Source organism: Psittacula echo (genome assembly GCF_963264785.1).
Source record: "Psittacula echo genome assembly, chromosome: 18".
In the NCBI taxonomy this organism is placed as follows: Eukaryota; Metazoa; Chordata; class Aves; order Psittaciformes; family Psittacidae; genus Psittacula; species Psittacula echo.
In genome coordinates this window covers 1,424,391-1,451,427 of record NC_137754.1, presented here as the reverse complement: position 1 = coordinate 1,451,427, position 27,037 = coordinate 1,424,391, and the positions used below count along the sequence as shown (strand labels likewise).

General features: G+C 39.8%; 1 protein-coding gene across 3 annotated transcripts in view; it reads left to right on the top strand.

Annotated features, from left to right (window-relative positions):
* Nucleotides 1–6,358: 6,358 nt before the first annotated feature.
* NCAM1 (neural cell adhesion molecule 1) overlaps nt 6,359–27,037 on the top strand; it is a gene marked incomplete at its 5' end in the record, with an annotated part of 103,996 nt that continues 83,317 nt past the window's right edge. For all 3 annotated transcript variants that reach the window (XM_080631539.1, XM_080631538.1, XM_080631540.1), the window contains one exon: nt 6,359–6,410. In XM_080631539.1, the coding sequence (XP_080487665.1) occupies nt 6,359–6,410 (52 nt within the window). The remainder of the gene's footprint in view (nt 6,411–27,037) is intronic.

Here is a 27,037-nt window from a genome sequence, read left to right as displayed (position 1 = left end):
ACAGAAGATAACCCTGAAAGGCAGGAGAAAATGCTACATGTTGCCTTGAACTATGCTCAGGAGTGGTTTGAAATGGAATTTTTCCTTCTTCTGTTTGAGTGACTGTCTACCTGTGGGGTTTTTATGCAATCAGCATAATCCTGCTTAGCTGCCTTTCAGCTAGAGGGAAGTTTAAAGCACAGTACTAGTACTGCTCAAGTTGTTTCAGAGAACTTGACTTCAGAGGTAGTTGCAATTCTTTAGCTGGTGATGCAACTGGACAGTTTGTGGAATAGCAGAGGTCAAAGCCTTCTGGTTACTGTTTAGGAGCAGGGTGTAAATAATAGAAACTAAGGGGAACACTGAAGACTCCTAGTAGGAAGCTGAAGACCCTCTTTCGGGTCTGATGGTGGGGATTTTCAGCATGAAGTTTCATAGCACCAAGTCTTCTAATGGGAAATATCCTCAGCAACTGGCAGTCTGCTCAGGCTACAGTGCAGATGGGTCTTTTCCAAAATGCATAAGTACGTGCTGTCTGCCAGTTACAAAACAATACGAAAACTGTTTGCAGAGCTATTATTGCTTCTTTAACATTTCCTTTAGCATTTCCTTTAGTGCCATAATTTCAAGTCTCCATTGATTCCCTGGTTTTATTTTCTCCCCTGATGAAGTCAGAAGCTTACATTTTATTTATAACTTGCACACATCCCCCACTGCATTATTCTGTTTACTATATCACCTACTTGGTACAATTTGCTTGTGCAGAAATTGAAAGAATGGTAAGATGCAACTTCTGGAGCCTTCAGTTCGAAGGAGCTACCTTTGCCCTCTTCGTAAAGAAGCAGGTACCACTCCTGTGGCAAGGAAGAAGAGGAGCAAAGGGTTATAAAAGACCCTTTTATGCTGTCTCATGGGTAACTTTTTTACTGTTTGGGGATGGGAAAACATTCATTAAGTTGCTAACTGTAGCAACTCTGGTCATTTATGCTTTAGATACGTTCAGTGGAAAAAAATCTGTTTAGCTTGGGACTAAATGTGAAATGGAGCTCCATGTTGATAGAATGTGGTTTCTCATAACTTTCGTATGTGCTTGAATGTTCCTGTCAGGCATATTAATACTTTTTTAAATAAAAGCAGATTGAGGGATGGATTTTTCCAATTAAGATAACCATTTATTACTTGCTACCAAATGTTTAGCCAGAGACACCCTAATGTTCTAGTATCTTCTATGCTACTTTTGAGTATACTGGTTTTACACTTGTATTACTCCGCATAACATGATGGTGAGTCTTCTCATTAACATTAGTATACATGAAAATAGGACAGCTGATCTTTTAAAATAGCTAGGTATGTGATGGTTATGCTATTATTTAGAGGCACTGGGTGATGGATATGCTTTAAATGCCTTGGCTAATCGTAATGCTTCAAATTAAAACACAAACTAGTGATACCATGGCAAGAGTGTAAAAGAACAGGAAATTCATCCTGATGTAGTCCTTAAAACCCCCTTGTTTTCTGTGATTCTGATCAGCTGAGAGTCCCTCTTCTGAATTGAAACATCAGATTTGACTGGACAGAATAAAAAGAGACATTTACTGCACACTGTAAGCATGGAAGCATACACATTAAATTTAAAGTTGTCACTTCAAAGATGGAAGATTTATTTCCAAAACTACATGGGAAGTAACTGCCAGATAATGTCTAGGAATGCCATTAGATTGTGGATGACAGTTCCATTGTGTGTCAAACTGACATACTATCTTCATTAAGTCTCTTTGCCTGGATATTTTCATGAATGGGTTAACAGCAGTCATGTGCGTATTTTCTTAGTTCTGTGCATGGAACAATTACCAATGTGCACAGCTGTGACAAGCTGAATCCCCGAGTGGGACAAATGCTGAGATCAGTGTTAAGAGTTTGTTCCAGGTATAGAGAGGTTTTTAGTGCCAAGACTCTGAATTTCTGGACTGTAATATTACCTCTCAAATTCTTCTTCTTCATGCCTGTGGTTTATGACATCACTAGAAGAGCCTTAATAGTTAGTTTTGTAAAGCTTTACTATCTGAAAGAGAAAGGAAAGATACTTTTTTTTCTTTAAGACTCCCTTACAAAATACTCTGTGACAAAGAGAAGGATATTTTAAGGGACTTGTATTATGTGCTTGTATTGCCTACCTGTGAAGAAAAATATTGATTTGAGGTGCATTTTGTGTAGTGGTGTTATCCATCATAATAAATACGCAGCATGGAGCAACGGTTTGACCAGAGAGACTATTGAAGTGCATTCCCTTAGTTTGCCACTAATTGTGGCCATTTTCTGTAGCCTACAAGTAAGTAGTAAGTCTACTTTGTGGTTTTTAAATCTGGGTCTAATGGTTCCCACAGAAAACCCCAAGTAATTCTTTGCAGACTACCTCTCCTTAATGATGCTAGCATAAGGGGCAAATTGATAAAAGTTATTTATGTTGCTTTTCAATGATGAACATACAACAGCTGTCATTATAGCAATGGCTATTACTGTCCTGTTGCATCAGGTTTGAACCTTGGGGTGTGACCTTAGTAGCAATTTTAGATTGTAAACTTTTCTCAAAGACTGACTACAAAACATAACTGTCTGCTATGTTATTTCTTTAGTTTGACAGCTGAAGTCCTCTCTTGACCCCACACGATGCTTTCAAGTCATAGAGAATTTCCAGTGCCTCCTGTAATAATCCTGCCTCAAATACCAACCAGTGAACAGTTATGTCAGGAAAAGGGGAATGCTGCCTACAGAGGGTTATTTTGTAGTCTTTCTATGATGCTGAAGTTCCACCTACTCTGTGAAATGCCTTTATAGTTAAATCTCTAGTTTACTTGTTCTTGTATTTGCATAGTAGAAGTAGCATTAATTTAATAGAGATACCATTGCTGCTGGTTTTAAACCTGGGAGAAAACTTGGTCCAAATTGCCTGCTCATTTTTGTGCGAAGTACCCAATGAAGTCAATAACTGAAACTTGTTTCAATTATTGATTTGTGTGATATGTCATTTTTAATTTATAGATTAAGGAAAATAAATGCATGCACATGGCCCATACACATCTGCTAATGGTGAAAGAAAAAGGGGGGTGGGGGGAGATGTTTCAGGTAATGTAATTCATGTTCTTGGAATGCTGCTACAAGTGAAATGGTGCCCCTTGCTTCTCCTGTACCCTGCTCTGTCACAGAGTTGGACATTTATTACACTGTCTTCTACGTGAGTACTTTCTTTTACTTACCCTGAGGATCAGTACTATGTCATGGATGAAGGATTACTCAATAGGAATAAAGATATACTGTATCTTTAATACAAACTACTCAGCATATAATAATTCATGCTATTAGTTCTATGTAACAATCTTTCTTCACATATCTTCTTGTTCCAATGTTATGCAATGTCAGCTTTTAGGGAAAAGAGTTGCCTTAGATTAAATGTTCTCTGTGAGACTACAGTTCAACACATACAAATACTGTTTTGCAAGTATTTTGCTGTATTGCTGAGATGATGACAGATTTCATAGGAAAGTCTGCTTATAAAAATGGATAGTTGCATCTTATGAGTTAGTGTTATAGCTTCCTTGTTCAATATATAATGACCCGTGCACTCCCAGATCTCTTATTATGAATGCTATAAGTGTAATTTTTACAAGGTAGCTGTCTATCTGGATGTTCTTTGTAGTGAATGGAAAGAAATAGACATTTGTGTAAGACCTCTGGGAACCAGAACTAATTCTACAAACTACTTCTGACAGTACTAATAACAGTATGGCAACTCAGTCTCTTTTCTTTGTAGGAAGTGATTGGACACTAATCTGGCTGAATGCAAAAGAGTTTATTTAACTGCTTAGGATAGAGACTCAGAAATTCCCTAGTGCCAGAAATCCATCTGGTGGAGACAGTATAAAATAAGAGCACATCTCATGAAATCATGTTTTGTTATCTTTGGGGGGGTTACTTTTTTCTGGGACAAGCTCATTGAGAAAGTTGATGGCAGAGACGAGGGGAGACCCAAGGAGAAAGCAGATGGCTCACAAGTATGTTTATTCGCATTTGTCAACCAGCAGTTGAAAGGATGGAGAAACAAGGTGGGAGTCTTGCAAGATGTTCTGGTTTGATGGATGATAAGAGATCCTGCCTCTCTCATACAGCCACTAGTTGATTTAATCTGCTAAAGTTGTGTGATAACAGATGCAAACTTACTTTTCCTCTTACCATAAAGAGCACACTACCTAATGTCTTCAGAGACTGGCTATTTTCAGGATAAAGGATGTGTTTTCTTCTGAGGGTTACCACAAACAAATACTCTTAGTGAGAGGCTGGTTTTCTATTCCAGAAAGGTCTGAGCTGAGCATCTGTATGACCAGAAAAACTTGAATTTAATATTGGCATCTTCCTGGATAAGTGACCTTATGTTGGAGGTGAAGGGGAAATACAGAGTCCAAGAATGTTTGTCTGCAGGATAGTGGGGACTGGTGTGAACTGGGAGAGGAGGGAGTCAAGTAATAGCCCATGGCATGGTAGAGCAAGGTTGCTCTCTGCAGATAATCAATCCAGTATGAAGCTAGGTAGACCAAAGGAGCAGAGAAGGCATGTTTTCAATCACAGTGCAATAAGTAATTTTGTTGTTTCTTTTAGAGAAAGGTTTTTATAAAATGAAAAGGGGGAAGGGATTGCTCAAGCGGAAAAGGATAAAAGAATATGATCTGGCCTGGAATGATCCTTGGGACCACTAACAGCAAAATACTGGAATGGATTGACTGAATTATAATATTGTTGAAATACTGGTGTCAAATTGTGTTCAAAGGGTATTGTCAGTTTATGTAAGCAATCTATTCTTTGCCTAAATGGTTTCGACCTGGCAGTTTTCTGCTAAAATGTCTGTCATTAGCAGTCCTTATGTGTTCCCAACTACTCTGGATATTTTTAATTTCATTTTAAATGGCAACCACAATTAGCCAACTAAGCCAAATTATTTTGCATGTTATGACAAAAGTCTACTTCAGTTTAAGTGCTTTTTTATAATACTAATGAAATGAAAACACAAACTGTAGGCTACACCTGAATAAAATGAAAGCTTAAATTTTATTGTTTTTTCCTGAGAACTTTCTCCCCCTTAAAGCACAGATCCCAAAGCAAGTAAATACTATGCTCAAGTAATGAGGGCTCTTAGCAATCCCTGTAGTTTGGGAAGCTGCTGGAGGACCACTGTTAAGACATGATAGTCTGACAAAGACACGCTTTGTTGATTGTAATGTAAATCTAGTTCAAAATGGACTTCCACCATTATCTTTTTTTTCTGTAAACCCGCTACTGAATTCACATAATCTTTGATACTGTAGCTGACTGCCCACTGCCTCTCAGATCTCGAAGAGTTGCTGCTGTTGGTGTAGACAAGAAGTTTAGCTTCAAGATATCTTGTATATGTGCACAGACATGCAACTCATTAGAAAAGCTTTGGTGTACTGTCTGTGTGAGTTGTGGGTACTTGGAGAGAGCCATGTGAAGGGAGGCCTAGCAGAAATGGTTCAAAAGGTGGGCATCCTCCTTCCTTCACCCAGCATTTCTTCTCCTACAGTTCTGTCCCGGCTTTTGCCACAAGTGAGATGGCAAGCTATGACAACTCCTGAGCCTATGAGAACTGTGAGAACTCCTGGCTCTGTGCCTTCTGAGCAGGCTCTGGTTGGCACCCTAATACAAAAATGGAACAAAAGCCCGCACAAAGTGTAGGGTATTGACAAAATGTCCTTTCCTTGCTGTCTTAGGTTTCCCACCTGCCTTCCTGCAGGTACTTCCTTATGCATATGCAGGCCAAACCGGGGAGAAAATCAAAACCGCGCACTGATCAATTTCTCTGATCTCCTCTATGGCAATAAGTCACCCGCTAAGGGACCGCCGCCGCCCTGCCCCAAGCCTCAGCGCGCCCGCGTCCGGGAGCCTCCTCCGCGGGTCGTGCGCCGGCTCCGTGATCCGCACCGCGTTTCGCAGGGGACCTGCAGCGCCCCTCGGAGCTTCAGACCCTCTGTCCGCGGGCTGCGCTGTACTATTTGAGGGGCGCGCGGGTGGAAGAACACGGTGGTGCCTGCCGCCGCGCGAGGCCGGTGGCGCAGGGATCCGGTCCGCGGTGCTGAGGCCGCCTGTCAGTCAGTGCGGCGGCGCCGGGACGCGGCCGAAGCGCAGCCGGCAGAAGGCGGTGTGGGGAGCGCGCGGTAACGGAGACGGAGCGCGGCCGGCAGCGGGAGGAGCGGCGAGGGAAGGCGAGAGGGAAAAAAGGGAAAATAAACGTAAGAGAAGCGAGCTGCGTTTCTTCCGAACTGCAGGAAAAGGCTATTTCACGACCGGTTCCCTGTCCCCTCGGTCGGCTGCGATGCTGCTAGCCACCGTGTTGCCCTGGACGTTGGTTTTGCTTGGAACCGCAGGTACGCCGGGGCAGTGGGGAGCTGCTGGGGTCTGGGGCGGGGTAGTGCCGGGACCCGGCCGAGCAAACAATGAGGTCGGGCGGACCCCCCCGCCGCTGCCCTGCTTTACACTGCTGCTGGGTTTGGCAGGGAGACAGCCTGTGGTGGGGTCCCCCCCCAGCCGCACCCGGTGTGCGTGATGGGGCCGCTGGTTCGCGCACATTGTTGGCTTTCGTGGGAACGGGAGGGGCAAGATGGCTCGGGCTGTGCGAATTTGACAGGAGAACGCGGAGGGGGGAGGAGGAGGATAGGTGAGAAGGGTGTGAGCGAGCGGTTTCTTCTGCTCTCTGGCGCTGCTGTCCACGGGTGCGACGGGAGGAATCGCTCCCGCAGCAGGAACCCGTCTCTCCCGGGCTGGGCTTTCGGTGTGAAGTAAATCCCAGACAATGGGGATGGGGAAGGAGGACGCGAGCGAAGCAGAGAGGATGCTACGTGCGCTGTGTTAATGGTGTCACCGTGCGAGGAGGCGGTGGATTTTCCTTGTCGCGTCGGCTTTCATTGTGAACCTTAAGGATGCTACTGTGCTACGCGGCGGTGTCCGCCTCCGCCGCCGCCCATCCGCCCTCCTTCTTGCAAGCGGTGCATGTGCGGGGCAGAGATTGCAGCGGGCGCGGGGAGGGGAGAGATGCGATCGCAATTAGAGGCGGGAGCTGGAGCAATTGTAAGAAAGAAAGCAGAAAAGCGGAGGGGAGCCGTGACGGGGGGGCGCCGGCAGAGGGCCGGCGCTGTTAAGGGAGCGGGCGGCCCCGAGCGCGAGCGGCGCTTGGGTCGCTATCGTCGGTGAAGGCCCGGTGCCGGCCCCGCCTTGCCCCGGGAGACGGCAGGTTGGTTGGGTGCGGTTACGGCCACGCCTGTGTTGACGCCGCCCCCTCTGCCAGCGAGACCGGGTTCCTGTCGCTATCCTTCAGCGAGCCTCGTCTCCCCAAGCTCCTTGTCCTTACGCACACCCGCTAGGAAGTGTTCCCCAGAGCCTTCTGCGCCCACTCTTGGCTATATGAGTGTTTTCTCCCTGTCCTGTTCTACAGCTCGTCAAACACTCTCTCCAGCCCCCCCTCTTCTTGGCAAGCATCGTGGCCTGAAGCACCCACACTGATTGTCCCTGCTATCTTTACATCAGAACTGTCTTTGCCTTTACTACTTGCAGTCATTTCTCAGCTCATGGTTTCATAACTACTTACCAATTACTGCTGTTGCAGCCTCAGAAAAGCTTGCTCTCCAAATCCCTGCTATCACCGGATAGCTCTTGTACCCATTTCTGTGTCCTTGCAGTGTACCCCAGTGCATCACCCCAGTTATTCCTTGCCATCATTGCTGCTACAGACCTCACTGCACAGTTTCTTTTCACCCCTTGCTTCAGTGCTGTCCTTAACTACCACAACCACTCACTGCCTCATTCCCATACTGACGATTCTTTATCTCCTTAAGCAATTACTTCTGCTGTAGCTCTGCCTGCTCATGTAGTAAGAATTGCTATCTTGTGGCTCAGTTCCAGCCCCTGTCATGGCGGACCACTGCCACCAGTGTGCTCAAGTCTGTTGCCAAATCAAGCCACCTGTTTAACATCAGCCCAAAAACTGTTCGTAATGTTACACAACTATCCTGTGTCATAAGCATTACTGTATAGCTTGTCTTTGTTATAATTTAAACCTTTATGTTATATATAGGGTATAAATTACAAATTGGGGGTGTGTTGTCTTTCCATTTTTAGCACAGTTCCTCCCGGTAGCCAGCTCTGCATCTGGCTCAGCCACACCCTTCAATCACCATCTCTGCATACATTCTTGATCTCAAGTATTATAAAATGCCAGACTACTATATGTGATTCTGTAGCTATTGCCTCTCTTGACACATTCACACAGGCTCTCTCAGCTGTGGGAGGGGAGAATAAAGCATTTCTTTTTTTTTCAGGGCAAGTAGATGAGAGTAAGCAAAGAAAAAATTACCTGCATCTCATCTCTTGCCCCACTCAAATACATGTTTATCCCATAATAATAATTACAAATGCATAGAGTGCCTAGGGAGTTGCACAGCTGGAACTGGACTGTGAAATCAGCATAAAATGGAGAACACAAAAACCAAATAAAATATTAAAAAGCTAGAACAAAGCAGCAGCACTGTTTATGGTAAAAACAGCACCCAACACATCAGTTATGCTTTTCACGCTAAAGGATGCTTTGGTCTGCTAAAGCTTGTCCCTTCTTTTTTTCCCAGCTGACCTCACCACAATCTGTGATGGGAGAAGAAAGGTTATTGCTTTGGGCTTTGGAAGCTATGATATTGAAAGAGATGTCAGTGAAAGGGGGGGAGCAGCTATGATGATGCTAATAAAGAAACCCTAACTACAGCTTTATAGTAGCTTAAATGTAAGAGGAGGAAAGAGATAGATGCTTATAGGGAGGAATCCCTGAAGAGACTGTTGTCTCAGCCATGGTTACATGGTGGGTTCAGAACAAAACGATGCCTTTACATCTTTTAGAATAATTCTACATTTTGTACACATTTTGGCCTGTGATAGTGATGATTTATTTAATCTACTACTGAATTAAAACATTTTTTTAATAATTTGCAAGCTGATTTATAGGTGGCTCCCCTTCCTTCATTTACATCCTAAGAAGTATGGTTTCCTAAATAACAGAGAGTATTTTGTATAAATTTTATCCTCTTGATGTTTGAACTTGGAAAGGCCTGGCTTAACTGTTCGATTTTGGGAATGGTGTGGTTTTGGTTTTGGTTTTTTTTTCTTTTTTTAAGTATATTGACTGTAACAGTAATTTACTGAATACCCTGGTTTTGAGTGTTAAAGATTGTGGCTGCTGTCCAGGATGAAAGCGCCTTTACTTTTCATGGCTCGTCTCCAGAAATGTGTTTTAATGGTGGACTTCTCTGCCATTGGGTATAAGTGACTGGTTTCTTGTTGATAGGAAACGCATGGTGTGGGATTTTTTTTTGGTTGTTTCTTTTTTGGTGGGGTGTATGTGCTTGGTTGTTTTGTTGTTTCAGGGTTTTTTTGGGGGGTAGTGCTATAGAATTATTTTGACTTGCTGGCAGGAAAGCAGAACCAATTGATGGGGGAGGAGGAGGGAATAGTGCATCTGCTGCCATCAGTCTGTGAGGAACAGAAACATAGCTTTAGTAAGAGACAAAAGCACATTTTATTTTGCCATTTAAAAGGCTATCCTGCATTTTAACTCCTTTTTTAACGCACCTGGTGATACTGTTTATATAGAGAACACAAAATTCCTTTATTGTTTTTCTTACGTGGGTTTTGAAGCATTGGTTTAGCACGGCAGTATACTTCAATATGATTTGATCTACCAATAATAATTCTGTTGTACACTTAACTCACAACTTGAAAATAGTAAGATATTATGAACTTCCATAAATGCCTGTGTAAGCAGACTGGGAGAAGTGATCTTCTTCAGAAGTGTGTATCATAGCTTTTATGCAGGGAACTATCAGAAAGAATTCAGCTAGGTGCCATTACAGTGTTTTTCAGGTGCAGTGAAAAGATGGTGTCTTTGTTGTTTGCCCAATTCTGTATGCTCACAGAGATCTGAAATGTGAGATTAAATAAGTAAAGCAATGTAGTCGTAAATCTAAAAGTTTGAAAACATTCAGGAAATAAAATTGTTTCTTACAATAGCTTTCTAAACCAAGGAGAATGCCTGGGAGTGACTTGAATGAGGGTGTGTCTGTAAAGAGAACTACAGCTCCCAGGCATCTCCACTTTCCTGAGTGGTGTCCTTTGCGCATGTTTTCATAGGACTGATGTGTCAGTTATCATCGCAACACTCAAGGCCTGGAGGGGAAAAAAGAGCCACCAGGCAAATAGACTTTGAGACATAAAAATCACAGAAGCAAATTTAAAGGTCAGATCTATGATGGCTCTGGCTTCTTTTGTTTAGGAAAACGCATTATCATCGTTTAAAGCCCTTGCTAATGCAAAGGGATGTAAATTAGGTGGGTTTGGCGGTAGTGCCATTATGCCCTTTCAGTTCATGGTGTTGAAATGCAGCTTCCCCACTGCAGCTGCTCATTAGGAACATTGCCTTTTGAAGTTACCGTGAGAGCCAAATGGCAGGCTGTCAGGCCCTTCTGATAGATTGCGTTTATAAATGTCTGAGGCAGTCACTACTAAGTACCAGAGGAAGGTTTTTCTGTAGTTTTTAGTTTACAATATAGGTGCCTAAAGAAAGTGGAATGGATAAAAATCAAGGATCAACTTCACATTAAAATATTTCTTTTTCCACTTTCAGTTCAAGTCCAGGACCTTCCCCTGTATCTGTCCAAGATGATGATAAGGCAGATAATTGCTGTCTATACAGTGAACCATACCTGTAGCTTCTAGATCTTCCAAGGATAAAAGAAAGAAAAGCTTGTGCCATAACATGTTGAGGTGTACAGTGTAGATGACTGTGTATTTGAAAATGATTAAAGGCTACCTGACAGTTTCTGTTATAGCATTTTTTGGACCTCGCTGTGTGCTTTTGCATCTGAAGTTTTCATTTTATCTCAAGCGATATATGCAGATACTTAGCGAAACTATTAATAGTTTAGACAAATGTAGAACATCAATAGCCTTAGTCCTGATAACTTCAGATCTTTAGGCAGCTGTTGATGGCAAAGCTAATTTTTGGAGAACAGCTAACAATGGAAGGTTTATCCTGCTAAGCAAGTGCAAATTGCTTTAAGATACTAGAGTCTCTCAAGAAGCAGCAGCTGTGGGTATATTCACATAGTACTGTGCTTAATAGCTGGATGAGTTATCCAAATTCTTAAGCCATCACACTTTAAAAGTGACTAATCAGTATGGATATCAAGTAATCATTTAGACCTGCGTATTTGCAGAAGAAACAAGGGAGCCATGTTATGTTTGCAGAAAATAACATGCTTGCACCTGAAGATAAATATGTCTCAACTTTCTCCTCTGTGTTCAAAATGAGACCTGAGATTTAAAAATTAGGGGGGAGGTTTTCAGTTCAACTCTTTGATTGTTCACTTTTTTTAGTGCTGGTTCTGTGTTTCTTCCCTGTCCAGAAAAGTAAGGTATTAAAGTAAAGGTCTGTAAGACAGGATGTCCACAGAAGTCAGTAGTAAACTTGGCATCAGTTGGCTTGACACCAGGTCACAAAGGGACCCCGAACCAGGCTATGGCAGAAACTGATCCTACAACTATTTTTGTGAGCAATTTATAATGATGGCAGGGAGGAAGCCCTATATCTGTAAATCTGATGCAAGAAAATTAAGTTCAGGCTAGACAGTAACATGATACGTGTTGTAGCTAATCCTTTAGCTATTTGCATCCTAGATCTTATGAGAAGACAGATACAGGGATCTGCAGGGTGTGTTGTGAAAACTGGGAGTTGCCTGATGTAGTATAAACTTGGTAGAATGATGTGGAAAATAATTTGGAAATCCAGTGAAATGGTGAATTTCTTGGAATGGAGAGACCATTTGATTTATTTTGAGTTAACACAAATATCTATCACATTATGAGGTTATTGTTTGCCAGGGCAGACTGCATGTAGAGAAAATCTTGACCATTTTAAGTGTTCCAGAATGTCTTGAATAAAAATGTTGTGGTTTTCTTTATAGGTAAGTTTTTAAGACTGTTAAAATATTTGGGTCTTAGTAAATCAGGATAGGTACTTTGACAATTAGCTATTGATTTTAAAAGTACACAAGACAGGTTAATTTTCTTAAAATCCATCTACTCGGCACTGGTGAAGCCACCGTTGGAGTGGTGTGTCCAGTTCTGGGCTCCCCTTGCAAAAAAAGATACAGACTTCTTGGAGTGAGTCCCGCGAAGGGCCGCAAAGATGCAGGAGGGACTGGAGCATCTTTTGTACGAGGAAAGGCTGAGAAGGCTGAGACCATTTAGCCTGGAAAGAGAAGACTTGAGGGGATCTTAATTCATGTGGATATATACCTAATGGGAGGGAATGAAGAAGGAAACCAAGCTTCCCTCAGTGACATCCAATGATGACAGGACAGGAGTCAATGATCACAAATTGGGATAGAGAAAATCCTGTCAGAATATAGGAAAACAAAACACGCCCCTGGAACAGGCTGCCTAGAGAGATTGTGGAGCTTCCATCTGTGGAGATATTCAGAACCCATCTGGACAGACTCCTGCGTTACCTGCTGTAGCTGCCTTCCCCTGCTGGACTAGATGATCTCGAGAGATCCCTTCCAACCTCAATGATTCTGTGATTTTAGTATAGCTACTGCTATAAAATAGTGCTGATAGATGGTTATTTAAATACCTATTTTTCTTTTTGTTTGCTTATATCAGTGATACGTATCAACCTTGAAATCTTTAAGATAAACAAGAATGTTAGTTACTGGTTACTGGTTTGTTTATAATAATATTTTACCATGTTGGTTAATGGATGTGAAAGGGACTGTTTAAACCAGTGTGAAAAGGTTGGGAAACATAGAATAGTTTGGGTTGGAAGGGGCCTTTAAAGGAAATGTATGAAATACAAAGTTAGAATAAAAAGTGAATGTCACTTAACACATTCAGACTACATTTTGGGCAGAGTATGGTATATCAGATCTTGAAATGGAAAGGTCTTTCCCATGGGAGAAAATTGTAGTGGCTGAGTTGTACATAGAAAGTGTAATTGACCAGGTGATAAATGATAAAAAATACTGATGAGAATTGTATGCAAATGAAATAGAAAATTTATGTCTCCACGTCTGAATGGGCTTTTCCAGATGTTTCATGTATTGTAACTTTAAATGTTACTGGAACTGCAGCATATTTGTTCAGAAGTTAATTGTAATTTAAAATAGTTTATAAGATTGTAAATGTTCATGATTTATTTAAACCCCCCCTAAACATTACTTGAAAACAAAATAGTGCAGTTCTTTGCGGTAGGGTTTAAATGCAGACTTTTTAACATGAAGAGGATTCAAAAATCCAAGTCTTTTTCTTTTCAGTGCCTTCATATCTAGGCAATTGAAGGCTGCATTTAAATATGACACAAAAGATGAACAGCCAGTTTGGTAGTGTTTACACAATATTGGCAAATTGGTCTTAATGTGTGGTATTATTGCATAATCTTATGTTTAAAATAAACACTGGGAATAATTGAAGAAACCTCAGAATTTGGAAATGCTTGGTGGTGGTTCCTCACATCCCATGAAAAAGCAGGCTGTCTTTGCATATTAATCACTCTTTCAAAGGAAGTTTGCCTTATTTGCATTGTGCATGCATTGAGGAGTCCCATAGTGTGCCTGAGAAAAAAAAGGGGAGGGGGGGGGAACTGGAATTGTTGTTCTCAAAAGGGTTTTTATTCCATTCAAGTGGAAACACTGAATGCAGGAGAATTAGCGCAGTGTTTTGTGGAAGAACAGTCCCATTTGGTCATTGCGTTTCATGTGGAGCAGTCCTAACTTGTAAGGAGTCTCAACACTGAGGGTAGGGTTAAAAGGGGAGTGACTCATCATTGTTATGATGTAATCTACAGGTTGCAAGATACTCGCAATTAAATGTACTCTGGGGATTATCAGGCAATTAGGAAGATAAAATACTGGTGAAATGTTTAGTCCTTGCCTTGTGAATACAGTGGCCAAAACTCTAGGCCTTGATATCTTTGGAAAACTTGTGGAAGGTGTAAAGACTGGGGAAATTTTCAGTTTGCTGAGTTTTGGAATGACAAGATTTCTTAGGCCTACTCTGGTACTGTAGTTCAGCTGTTACTTCAGAGCAATATGGGGTGACACGTCAATGAGTTGCTACCTTTGTACTCTGTTCTGGCTGCAAATCCAGGAGAGGTGAGCTTTTCTGTTACTTTAACGTTGAACATCCTTGCCTATAAGGAAGGAAAGTGTCTGACAGTCTGAAACTCAAACCTTTGTATTCTGAGATTTTGAAACATGAACTTTAGGGAATGGTAGAGATGTTTTGATGAGTGATAGCTGTCAAACTATTTTGCTTGCTATCCTAAATGAGAAGATGTATGAACATAAGATGTGTGTGTGTGTGTGTGTGTAAATAATATATATGGAGAATATGCTATAGTCAGAATTTCATTTTGAAAGGAACTGTGGGACAATGAGTAGGAGTATTGGCCTGCAAATCATTTGGGACTCTGGTGGTTATAAGTAGCGTTGTCAACAGCTTCTGTTTTAAATACAGGTGAAACATAATCTTTTTCTGTGTTGACATTGTTTGTGGTGAATGCAATGGAGAAAGACATCTGAAAGGTTGATTTAACTTGCAAAAGTCTTTCCAGAAATTAATCACAGGAACGAAGCTTTTAGTGTTTTTATTGTTGTAATCAGTAATACAAAATGGTATCTTCTTAGCTGAACAGAGAGTGAGGTGGTTTGTTGTGAACGTGAGGAGTGTTTGTGTAAATTAGGTAGTGCTATTAATGCAAGAAGACAGGAAGAGCATTCTTTTGATAAACTTTCCCTTTTTTTATTTTAGTGAGAATGGTTGGGTTTATGATCTACGTGTGCAACTGTGTGTGGTCTAGGATAGAGATGGAAGGATTTTCGTAATGTTATCTAAGCTTTGCCTGTATGTTGTTGTGGTTACCACATTTACAATCAGAAGGAAAAAACCCCGAATCATCTATGCAATACACTTTCCATTACTTTGTGCTTTTATTTTCTTCATATAAAGCACATTGCACTTCCAGTGTTTAGAGGTTAACTGTAGTAGCAAATAATATATACGACTGATATTGATGTTATATTTCTATCTGTGATGCATTTTAATGATAGCTGTCTTAATATTTGGCTGCTGAATATTTGTACAAGCTGTGGCATCATTATGATAAAACAATGCACTTGTACAGTGCACTCCTACGTGTACTTTGAAAGCCTTATAAATAACCCTTTTTAAAACTTTCTCTATAGTGTGGGTATAAATAACACTTATAAATATGCTTAAGATACTCATTTCTGTAGTTCACAATCTAGCATGCAAAATGTGTACTCCCAATAACAGCTAATTAGAATTTTTCAAGAACTTCATTTCGTGTTTTCAATGTGTTAATAGTGAGAGAAATAGTCATCAGACACTTGTGTACAGCATTTTGGAAAAATATAATCAACAGCTGCTTGTCCAAGTAGCTTATTAAATTATGAGCCTGCAAATTCGAAAGAACAGACTACTGTAACCATATTTCAGTTGTAGTGTTTTCAAAAGGTAATCCCTTAGAGGTATAACATGCGTTTAGGGGTTGTGAACAGACATACAGAATTACTCAATAGTCCCCTAAATCCTTCTGGAGTTTAATCTCTTCATGATCTGTGGGATGCAACTTGAAGGTGTTCAGCATCTGTTACATACTCCCTAGTGTAGGTATTTGTTAGAAAAATAACAGGGATATTGTACTACTTCTAAGAAAATAAAATGTGTGTGTGTGGTAATTATGGACACTTAGTCTGCAAGAACTAACAGATACTAAGAAAGAAGTTGGAAGTGAAAATCTTTATGAATAGGTATCAGTCCTCTTTAACTTTTCTCCCTGTTGTTATGACTAGAATTCTGGGTGGTTATTTCTTTGTCCTTTCTGTTATGATCGAACTATAGCTAGATATACACCTTGTTTCACATTTGTAGAGCTTATCTAGTTGTGTTCATCTTGGTAGCATTTTTCCTGTCCTAGCTTTTGTCTTTCCACAGCTGGATACGTCTACAAGAAAAAGAAAGAACGTTGTTAATCTCTCAGTTCTGTAGTGATTGCTTATTATAGTAGGGATTTTGTATCTACAGTTTGAAAGTAAAGTAGAAGTAAAGTAAAGAAGTGACTTTTTAATGGTTGTGCTCTTGTTCTTTTTGCTTCTGCATAGTATTGGTCATTAGGAGGTGGATCCTGCACTTAGGCATGTGTGCAGAGCTGTTATTCACATCAGTGATAGTCATATGTAATAGCCAGGAAGGAACTTGTCTTACCTGTTTTGAGATACTGTGCTGAAGGGATGATGTCAAGTGGGCACCCTGTCAATGTGATTACTGATGAAGGTTCGGAGTTATTCCTTGAGTAAAGATGAATGTAAATCTGCAGACTGCACTTTGCAAATAAGTGGGCATTCCTTTGAGTTGAAATGAGTTGTGGTAATGTTTTTTTCAGCAGGTGTTAAGAATATGGATTTAATTGAAAGAGGAAAAAAGTAGCCTTAGGAGGAAGCATTTTTCCCCCCCACATTGGATCTGCCTTACTGCTCACTCTAAAATTAATTTGACCTGCTGTTTCCAATAATGATTTCCTGTGGGTGGTTAGGAAGAAATACAGAAAATGTATGTATACAGTGATTTTTTCCTTGCTAGACACTCTCAGCGCTTTTAAATGGTAGTACTGTTAGTAGTTAAAACACTTAGTCTGTCAACATTTCATAGTATTTCACACTTACGTTCTGTGCTGTTGTAAGAACGAAAATCTTCTTCTATATTTATCCCCAGCAAATCTGAACATCATTAAGTAATGCATTAAACAAACTCATATCTGTCTGATCTATTCTTTTACTCAGTCTCTCGGCCGGAAGATAACTTGCAGTGTATTGAAGTGTTTTTTAAATATAAATTTATTTTAACACTTTTTTAAATATACATTTTCTGAAGCAGTTACATTGCCATTACTTTGCTAACTAGACACTGAATATTCAGGTTAAAAAGGCGCCCTTTGTACTTGGGGCAAAAGTTGTTGAAACAATATATGAAGTAGTTTAGCTTGTATTTTTCCTGTACTCTGTGCGTAGTCACAGGGCAGACACACTTCAAATATTTGGTGAATAACAATGGTTTGTGATTGCTTATACAGTAGTAGTTAGAAGCTTTGTTCTGCACTTGCTTCATTTTATTGCTAAAATAATAACTTGTGGCAAATGAGAAAACTAAATGCTCTGCTGTTCTCACAATGGCAATAAATGTAAGCAGTCACTTTCATTTTAATCTGAATACTTACATTTCTGTAACCTGTCTCTCTGTTTTAGATACTGTCTGCCTTTTGAAAATGTTAATCCCCAAAGAAAAGGCTGACTATGCCAGTTATCTATAGATGGAAGTTCTAGGGTATTCCAATTTCAAAACATTCTTTGGTTAAAAGAAGCTGTCGGTATATGGAGAATACTTGTTTTGTGAAAATGGATCTAGATTTAAATGAAATAATAAGCTAAATGTGTCACCAAGTCATTAACTGGTTTTGTTGCAGTTATCTGTGGCTTAATATTCTGTTTTCTTGTGGCTTTGTAGCTAGCTGCAGTCACTGAGTCTAGAGGATAATTGGTGCCATACTCAGAAGCTTTTGTATATTCCTAGTAATAGTTTCTCATGAACCTAAATTGGTACATGCAAATAATAAGACTTGACATAAAAATAGCAAGTCCCACACTAACTTATTTTGTGTGTTAAGGCACTGCAGTATTTATGTATTTCTGCAATGTCTTTTATGTTCAAATGCAGTTGTGATTCAATGTGTATTGAGACAAGCTGAAGTACCTGCAAATATTAAAAAAATAAGGGATAAATATATTTTCTTCGCATGAATGGTTTTATCTTGTCTTCTTTTTCTTGAAGATTGCAGTGAGTAGTGGGACCAGAAGAATTTAGTTAAAAGTGGTGAGTGAAAGCAATGCTGCTGATTCCCTTGGAATTTAGCACTTTAAATGGATTAGAACTAAAAATATCTCTGCCTGATGTTGTGTCACATCCAAAAGCATTCTAAAGAGTCTGCATTTACATATTTGATGTAAATTTAAAAATATTTTCACATTCGAGCTAAATAATAGCATTGTAAATGTAAGCTGGCTGGGTATCAGTATTCTTATTGGAACAACTGAAAGGTGGACATAATTGTAAAATTAACATATATTTTGCCAAAATGGTAGCCCGTGGAACAAATGTTTCAGAAAGAAAATGTAGTCTCTGTTGTATACAGGATGCATAATTCACTCCTTAGACACGTGGAAGCTTTAACAAGAATTAACCTCCTTTCGTAACTTTGGGGCAGTGTATTATCTTTCAGCATCTTGACCATATCTGACTATTTCACACATAACTATGCATTGTACTTACTGTTTTGAAGTACTTCTGCTCTGTGGTTGTAGTCTTCTGTACCTTTGCAAAGTGAGTAAAATGTGGGGACATGAGAAAAGAGTGCATAGCTCACACCAGCAAAAAGGAATGGGTCCTTCTCAAGGAAATTAACGCTATTTTTGCCTTTCTCTGTAAAGAATTTTTTATCTTTCTGATCAGTTCCATAGCCAGCTAATTCACCTATTGCTTCTATTCTTGTTAAATGTTTGTGTGTTAACACTGCATCATGGCTGGAGATGTAGTCCTGCTTATAATGGCATAAAACCCAGAAATGGTATTTCAACAATGGAAAATGGAATAACCATATTTCATACGTATAGAAAAGCCTAGAATTTCATTACCACAAATGATGGTCTTCTGATTTAAACTGTGGTATGTGCTCCTGTTTTGTTTGGACTGTTTTCAGTTTGTTAGTCTGGAGACAGAAAAGCACTTTTGTGTTTGGTTGCTAGCAAATGCCAGTGTAATTGCTTTCCATTTTTATAAGTGAGATCTGGTCTTGTTATCTTACAGGACACTGTGAACAGCATATCTAATAGCAGATTCCTGTCTTGCTTACAATTACAGGAATCAGAAGCAAGTCCAGTGAAATGGGGGCAGCTTTGATTATGCTGCTGATATATATATATTGTGTTAAACATTAGAAGACCACATTACATCATCTGATTTACTTTTCCCTAATTTGGGACATGGCACTTGCACGCTATAGGACATTTCTATGCAGCCAGCCTTAGGAATTATATAATGTTTTGAGATGTATTTGGTTTCTAAGAGTCAGTTGTTAAGAAAAGTAAGGCAAAATATCTAGAGTGGTTTTGGGTTTTCTTCTGTATCGTATTCCTTTCATGTCCTGTGAAGAATACTGGGCAAGGTTGATCACCTTGCATTCCCCGTGCATTATGGACATGGGATAATGATATTTCTTTGTACGTGTTTCAAATCAATTCTGAACATAACTGTTAACAAAGATAATGCACAGTGTTACAGTTATACTTGTCATTCTCTGTTTACTGCGCATACAGCAACAATCCTAAATCTTAACAGAAATAGAGAAGCTCATGTAAGTGTTGCTTGAATTAACTCATAGATAATAGTAACGGTTTTTACTTCTATATAGCAGATAAATTATGTTGGTGCCTTTGCAGAGGGGCTGAAACAGTGAAATATATTATTAATATATTTTTAATAATGTGCAATGATGTCACTTTGTTCACAGAATCATAGCATGGTTGATGTTGGAAGGGACCACCAAAGGTTGCCTAGTCCAACCTCCCTGCCCAAGCAGGGTCACCTAAAACACATTGCTCAGTATTGTGGCCAGACAGCTCTTGAATATCTCCAGGGAAGGAGAGTCCATGACTTCTCTGGGCAACCTATTCCAATGCTTGATCACCCTCGAAGTCAAGACCTCATGTTCAAATGGAACTTCCTGTGTTTTAGTTTATGCCTGCTGCTTCTTGTTCTATGGCCTGACACTGCTGAGAAGACTCTGGCCTCATCCTCTTCGCACCATGTCTTCAGATACTTTAATGCATGGATCATATCTCCCCCTGAGCCTTCTCTTCTCTAAGAGAAACCTCCTTATGCATTCTTATTTTCAAAACTGCTGGGAAAATAAATTGCTGCTATGTTATTTTTCCATTTTACTGAACATTCCTGGTGGTTTTGTGCCCACATTTATTGTAACTGCAGAGCTGTTGGCTGCATGCTCAATAGCTCTAAAGATGAGTTTCTGCTGAAGACATGCCTTGGTCTTCATGAGTTGCTTCTGCAGATCTAAAGATGTTGAGGAATCCTTAAGTGCATGTTAAACTGGTGTATTTATCAACTGCTTGCACTGCAGGGAAGATCTTCCGCATTGTTTGTGCGTTCATTTCATTTAGATGTTTATAGAGATCGTAAATTAAGGATGGGGCAGTAAAAGACAGGTAAGGTTTGAAGGTCCAGGTTAACGTTTTGAAGTCCACTAGGTGGCACTAATTTATTGTTGATAAAGTTGCTTTCTATGATAAAAACCACCAAGTGCTGTTTTATTCGTGAAGTATGGTGGGAGATTTTTACTTTTGGAATAGGAAGCGTATGTAAGATGATGATCAGTAATACTTCTCTGTTCTTCTTGTCTGTACATACATGGTATTCTTCCTAACCCTGTGCTTCTGAGGTGGAGTCATGAACTGATATTTTGCATGGGATAGGCCAATCGTAGGCATATTTCTAAAATCTTTAGAACTGGGAAGATGAATCAGAAGAAATACTTGCCTAATTTTTTTATCTTCTTTGCTTAACTATCCTCTGACAATGTTAAAGACAAGGAACCGGTCCTGTGTATTGGTGCAAACAGCATTTGATAAACAGATGAGTTTTCCTTAATTGTGTCTCAGAACATTGCAACATTCAGAAGATTGGCCTGATAAGGAGAAGAAAGTATTTCTGGCAGGTAATGATTGTACGAGTACTAGCTTTGGTTAGCATCAAATAGATTTCAACTTGTTGAAGGGCATTGGATATGACAAGAGCATATTTTATTCCAGCAGTAAGGGTAGAAATGGCCATGACAGTTATTTTTTGTAAAGTTGATACACAAAGAGTTCTCAACAAAGGTCCTCAGGATCATGCTGAGCCAAGCTCTACGTGCACTGTACAAAGATGACAGCTTAATCAGAGAAGATAGACTGGTGTGTTCCCTTGCCATCCTTGAAACTGTTATTCTGAGAAGGACAGTTGGAGTAGTCTTTGACTCAGTTAACTGTTCACCATTTTCAACTTGCTGGGGACAAATTTGCCTTTGCAGTTGGTAGGCTATAGCTGGGACAGAGAACTTTGCAAAAGTTGTAGGTGTTCTGTTAGTAACAGTTGTGGCAGGGTAGAAAGATAGCTAATTAACTTTGTAGAGCTGGTGCTTCAAGAGGGCTTGCAGTAACTTCATCTCTCGTCTTTTATTATGCATTGTCTGTGCCATTAAATACTCCCTTTGTACACTGTAAATGTATGAGTCTTATATGGACCTTGATTTGAAGCTGGTGGGGGAGATTTTTAGGAAGCTACATGAGAATAAATTTTGAATAAGTGCTTTGTTCTACCCAACAGTACCTTGTTTTCTTCATGTAATCTTGTTTTTTATCAGGCTGAGGGGGAGCTATAAGCGGTTTTGCAGTTTTGCCTCTGTTGACTTTGAATCCAGAACTTGTGGGCGTTTCAATCTGGTGCTGCACAAGAGAAATGGAGTTTCTCTTAGGATTTTAGTCTGAGCTTAAGAGCTCTTGCTGTTGTGCTTCCAGAGTGTGGACAGGTCTGTCTCCAGTCTCCCTCCCTCCATAAAGTAAGGGCTGTATATTTCCTCTATCTTCCTGGCAAGTGATTTGCAAGTAACTGGTCTTCCAAAGAAAACAGGCTCCTCATTTTGCTATTGACAGAATCTGCTTTCTGTCTGGTCTGTATTTGAAGGGACCTGGCATCTCAGAGGAGTGTAAAATCTGATAGAAAATCTCCAGCCATTTTTCAGTATTGTAGATATTGAATGGTTTATACCATTGGGCTTTTGATCCTTCAGTTGTACTTTTTGGATTTGTGTGTAGAACTTACGGCAGCTACCCACTGAGCTGTGTATTTCCCTGGGGGCTTGCTGCACTGTTCGATAGCTCAATGCACTTTTCCAGCAGCTGGTGGCTTTGTCTCCTCCTATCTGGCACGGAGTCTTCCATAGTACAGAACAATGAGCTTCACATCTCAAACTGTATTCCAGCACCAGCCAGCTCTTCGTTTGAAAGGGCAAGGGCAGGTTTAAAACCTAAATAATAAGGCTGTAACTCTTTAAAATGTGTATCAAGATGTTTGCATGGACAGTGGCTTAATTGGACAAGATACTATTGTGATGCACATGGGGCATTTGAAATCTGTTTTTGTTTAGTTGGCAGTCTGCCTTCATGCACTTACGTTTTAAGTACCATGAAACAGTTTGATTTATGGGCTAATATTCTTTGTCTGGTTTAGGGTTTGCTGTTTGGTGTGGTTTGGGGTTTTTTGTTTTGTTTTTTCCCCTCTTAAATTGTAGATTCAATTGTTGGTCTGGCTCCTAACACGTAATTACAGTTCTGTTTTACCAGGCATAGCACACAGTGATCTGTGTATCCTTCCACTGTGATCCCTCCACCGAAATTGAGAAGGTTTCTTAAAAATGCCTCTTTTTTTGGTTTTTTTTCGGGTCTTTGTTGTTGTTGTTTCTGTTTGGTTTTTTTCTATTGAGGTCCTTAATCTTTACATAAATTTGTGCTTGAAGAATCGGACTGTTTGAGGAGGCAGTTGGTGAGATGTGATGGCTTTGAATCTTACGCTTGTCCAGCCGGTTCAGTTTTCATTTTTAGTGGAGCTTTGTTATAATGATTCAAGGCATTTTCCTATGAATTAAAATGCCATGTAGGTAAAAGCTGTAAAAATCCCTCAACATACTGCTTTCAGACAGTATATAAAAGGTAGGAGCTGATAAAATTTTAATTGTTTGAATCTTATAAAGATCTTTGAATCAAATAAAGATTTTACAGAATTTGTGAAAATATATTGCCTTTCTGGGTTATAATCAAAATATGTCCTAGTGACTTCTTTCCACTGCCATTTTGTTCTCTTCTTCACAATTTCTGTATCTTGTTTACTGCATATTGTTTAGCAATTTGAAGTTTCGGTATTACCATTCTACAGACGTCTATATATCTATAACTGTATAAATGCATGGGTAATAACTTTATCAGGTCAGGTGTGGCTAAAAGGTGCTCGGGAATAGTCTCTGTCTGTCCTCTGAGACTGGTGGGGACCAGATGCCTTCTGTTCTTTGGACATACCACAGATCTAATTGTAAATAAAAAGGGAAAATTTACTGGAGCATATGTAGGTCTGTTTGATTTGTTCTGTTGGGATAATCAATCAGAACTGATGACGGAGGTGGGTAGAGACATGGAGGGGGAGGGAGCAGATGATGAGTACAAGGTCTGTTTTCCAGAACAGAAGGTGGAATAGTAATTTATTATCTGACATTCTTTAGAAACAGATGGAAAACACTATGCTTATAAATTTGCAAGGGAAGAATTTTGGAAGCTTTGCATATGTCCTTCTCTCGTTTTGTTTTTTTTTTTCTTTTCATGCTAGAAAAACAGAGCAGTTAAGTCCTTCCTTGTTTTTTGGAAGGAAACTTGCATGATGTTGAGCAGAATCCTGCTGTTGAGGTGGATGGCATGTATAAAAAGTCCCCAAACAATACAACCTGAATGTGTTAAATAGACTGAGAAAGTGTGACTAAAATAAGAATGGCCCAGAAGTACAGTGAGTCATAGTACAATTTGCATTTTTTACACGTGACACAGGGCTGCAGCAAGGGACTCTGTACTGGAGATAATTCTCTTGAAGCAAGAGGAGTTGTTAAAGGCTAAAAAGGTCTACTATTAAAAAAATTGAAGACTTGCATAAATGGCATGTGAATCAGGAAACAATGTTATGTGCCCATATAGAGTAATGGCACATTTGTGTACTGTACTGTGGTTTGGTTTTACTTGTTTGTGGGGTTTTTTTTCACGGTGACTGTTAATTTAGGCTTGATTCTTGTGTTAACTTACATTATTGTATTTAACTTTTGTGACAAGATGAAAGTTTACTGCTTTGTTTCTTGTTTTCCTCTTAGCGGATGTAAATGACAAATAATTCTCCTCTGCAAATTCAAGGAAACTGACACAGGGTTTAACATCAGTGGTTTAACAGTGTGGTGTGCTATAAATGGAGCATTTGTGCATTATAAATTTGTTTCTTCTGGCAAGTAATTCCCCCTCTGGGTGTCTGCCTTATAGTCTTCAGACTGTGATCAGACGTTATAAAAGTTACTAAAGGCCACTAAATACACAGACTGTATAGAAACAGCAGTAGGCATTCATGATTGAAGCTAGTTGCTCTGCCTATGTCAGCTAGTGGCTTTTTCTACTGCAGAATTGGGCAAGACTGGTAAACGCCTTCAGAAAGCAATTTAAAGTGTGGAATCAGACAGATGGTTACTTACGTTAAGTACTCTAAATACTCTGCTAGGACACCTGTCCTGTTCCGCTGTCTGGGAAGTCTGGGGGACCCTTGGCTCACAGTTTGAGCTGCTGTGTTAGGTGACATGAATACTTCTTAAATGTGCAGCTTGGCAAGGTGGTCCATCAGAGCACTTCAATGGATGAAGTAACTGCTGTAAGATCATATAGCTATGGAGGAGATAGTACCCAGAATGCCACGATTCCTGCGCATGTATTGTTGGCTCAGAAATGTGTTTAATCTTGAGATTTCATGTTACAACTCTGGAGACAACTCAAGTTTATATTTGTTTGGGTTTGGTTTTTTTCATTCTAATTAAAAATGAAGCATAGCTTGAATGTTAACAATAGATGAAGTAGAAAAATCATCGTGCATTTACAGTGCATTTCCATTTCAATGGTAGGCTTTGAGATCAACCACTTGTACTCTATCATTCTTGTTTATAGTATATTTTCATCATTTGGGTGTTGATTTTAACCTCTGAAGCTCAGATTTGCTCTTTCTGTTTTCTGTCATAAGAGGTTACATTTCCTTTTTTCTTGCCTGTATTTTTTTGGCATGGAAAAGGGGAAAGATGACAAAGCAGTTATTTCTGATTACAAGCTAAGCAGGTCCTACATGGACCGTGTCTAACTCATTATAGATTACTGCTTTGGAATTAGAAAATTGTGTTATAAATCGTGATGTCATTTCCAGTTAATCAAATTCAGGCATAAGCTCACATGTTCCCTTGAGTGTCTGCCCATTATGAACAGCTGCATCATGTGCTTTGATGTCTTGGAGAGACAGTGGGATCACTGTTCAAACTGCTTTTCCTTACTGGTTTTTTGTTTGGCATTAAGTTTATGGTATTGTATAAGATGCAAGAGAGAATACTTGATATAAATCTTTGGCAGGAAGTTACTTAGAAATTCTATCATTTAAACTTCAGTACTGTGTCAGAATTTTAATAGCGATGCAGTTTAAAAGCAGCAGGCTTTTAGTGCTAACAAATACATGAGAATGAGGGGAACAACGTTTTTTATGAAGATGAGGGGAAAGTCCGGCTTAATTCAGAGGGAAATGCACTTCAGGGGAACAAAAATCTTCCAGTATGCTTAGAGCTGGGAGTTAGATGTCAGGAAAAGTTGTAATCAGAGTGCTTTATGCATTACTTCTGCATAGATAATATTTACCTATTTCTGTCTGGTATTTCAGAGAATATGAGCATGTTTTCCTGTGGTATTTTATGAAGTGGACAGGGCAGAATGTGTGGAGAGAACTGCCTAATTCAGCCCTGATTTGTGCATGTGAAGTGAGACTCTGCAGAAAGTTGTTTCTTGCACTCAGGTGCTTTAAGAAAACCAGCAGGAAGAACAGAGATAATGGATCTATCAGTTAATTATATGTTTATATGAAGGGGAAAGCAATTGCATCTGGAAGGAATAGGGAAAGGATAATAGAAAGGCCATCACAGTGGGTTGGGTTAAGACATGAAATTGGTGTAAAATAACAATAGAAGATTTTTCATTTTCTTCTCTCCCTGAGTGGTCTCCTTACGTGCCTGTTATCTCCAAAAATTGTGGCAGATGTGTGCTGGAAGTTGGACTGAGGAACAGGAGATTGAAACATTTTTGTTACTTACAAGTTCCTGAAAGAGGAAAGATTGATTTAAGATGAAAAAACCTCTGTCATTCTGGGGTGTGTGGATAGATGTTCTAATGGAAAGTAATGGTGGCTGGCAGCTTTCAGAAACGGTGACCTGAGGCGGAAAGTCCTGATTCATATCCCTTATCAAAGGGATAAAGGGATGGAAAGTTAACAGTTATCCTGTATTTAAAACCAGTAGTGGAATATCTAGATACTAGTCAAGGATGGCTTTTATTCTATTGTGTTTGTATGTGCACCATATTGGCAGAATAAGGGAGTAGTGATGGGTTTTAGGTGCTGCAGTTAGTAAAACAGACTGCTTGAATTCTGGAAAAGGATGTAAACATGGAATGTAAAACATGGATAGCAAGAAGAAACTTAAGAAGGCAACTGTTGACCACTGTGTGGTTATCTTCCTACATGGACATTTGGAGTATTGTTACGTTATGCCCCAAAAGCATAGGAGAAAAGAATAGTTCAGTTGGAAGGGACCTCCAGCAATCATCTAGTGCAACTTCTGACCACTTCAGAACTGACCAAAAGCTAAAGCATATTATAATGAGCATTGTCCGTATGCCTCTTAAACACTGACAGGCGTGGGGTATTGACCACCTCTTTAGAAAGTCTGTTTCAATATTTGACCACCCTCTCAGTAAGGAAATGCTTCTTAATGTCAAGTTGGCCAGGCTTCTGTGGTTTGAATTCAGGGATTTCTATATGGGGCTTGATGGTTGTATCTGACTATTAGTTTTAAGCTTCCTTGAAATCTACATTCTCATATTTTCAGCAGGAGTATTTTCTTTTCCAGAATCATAGTGAGTCATGTTCTCATAGGGCTTTTGTTGCTATTTAA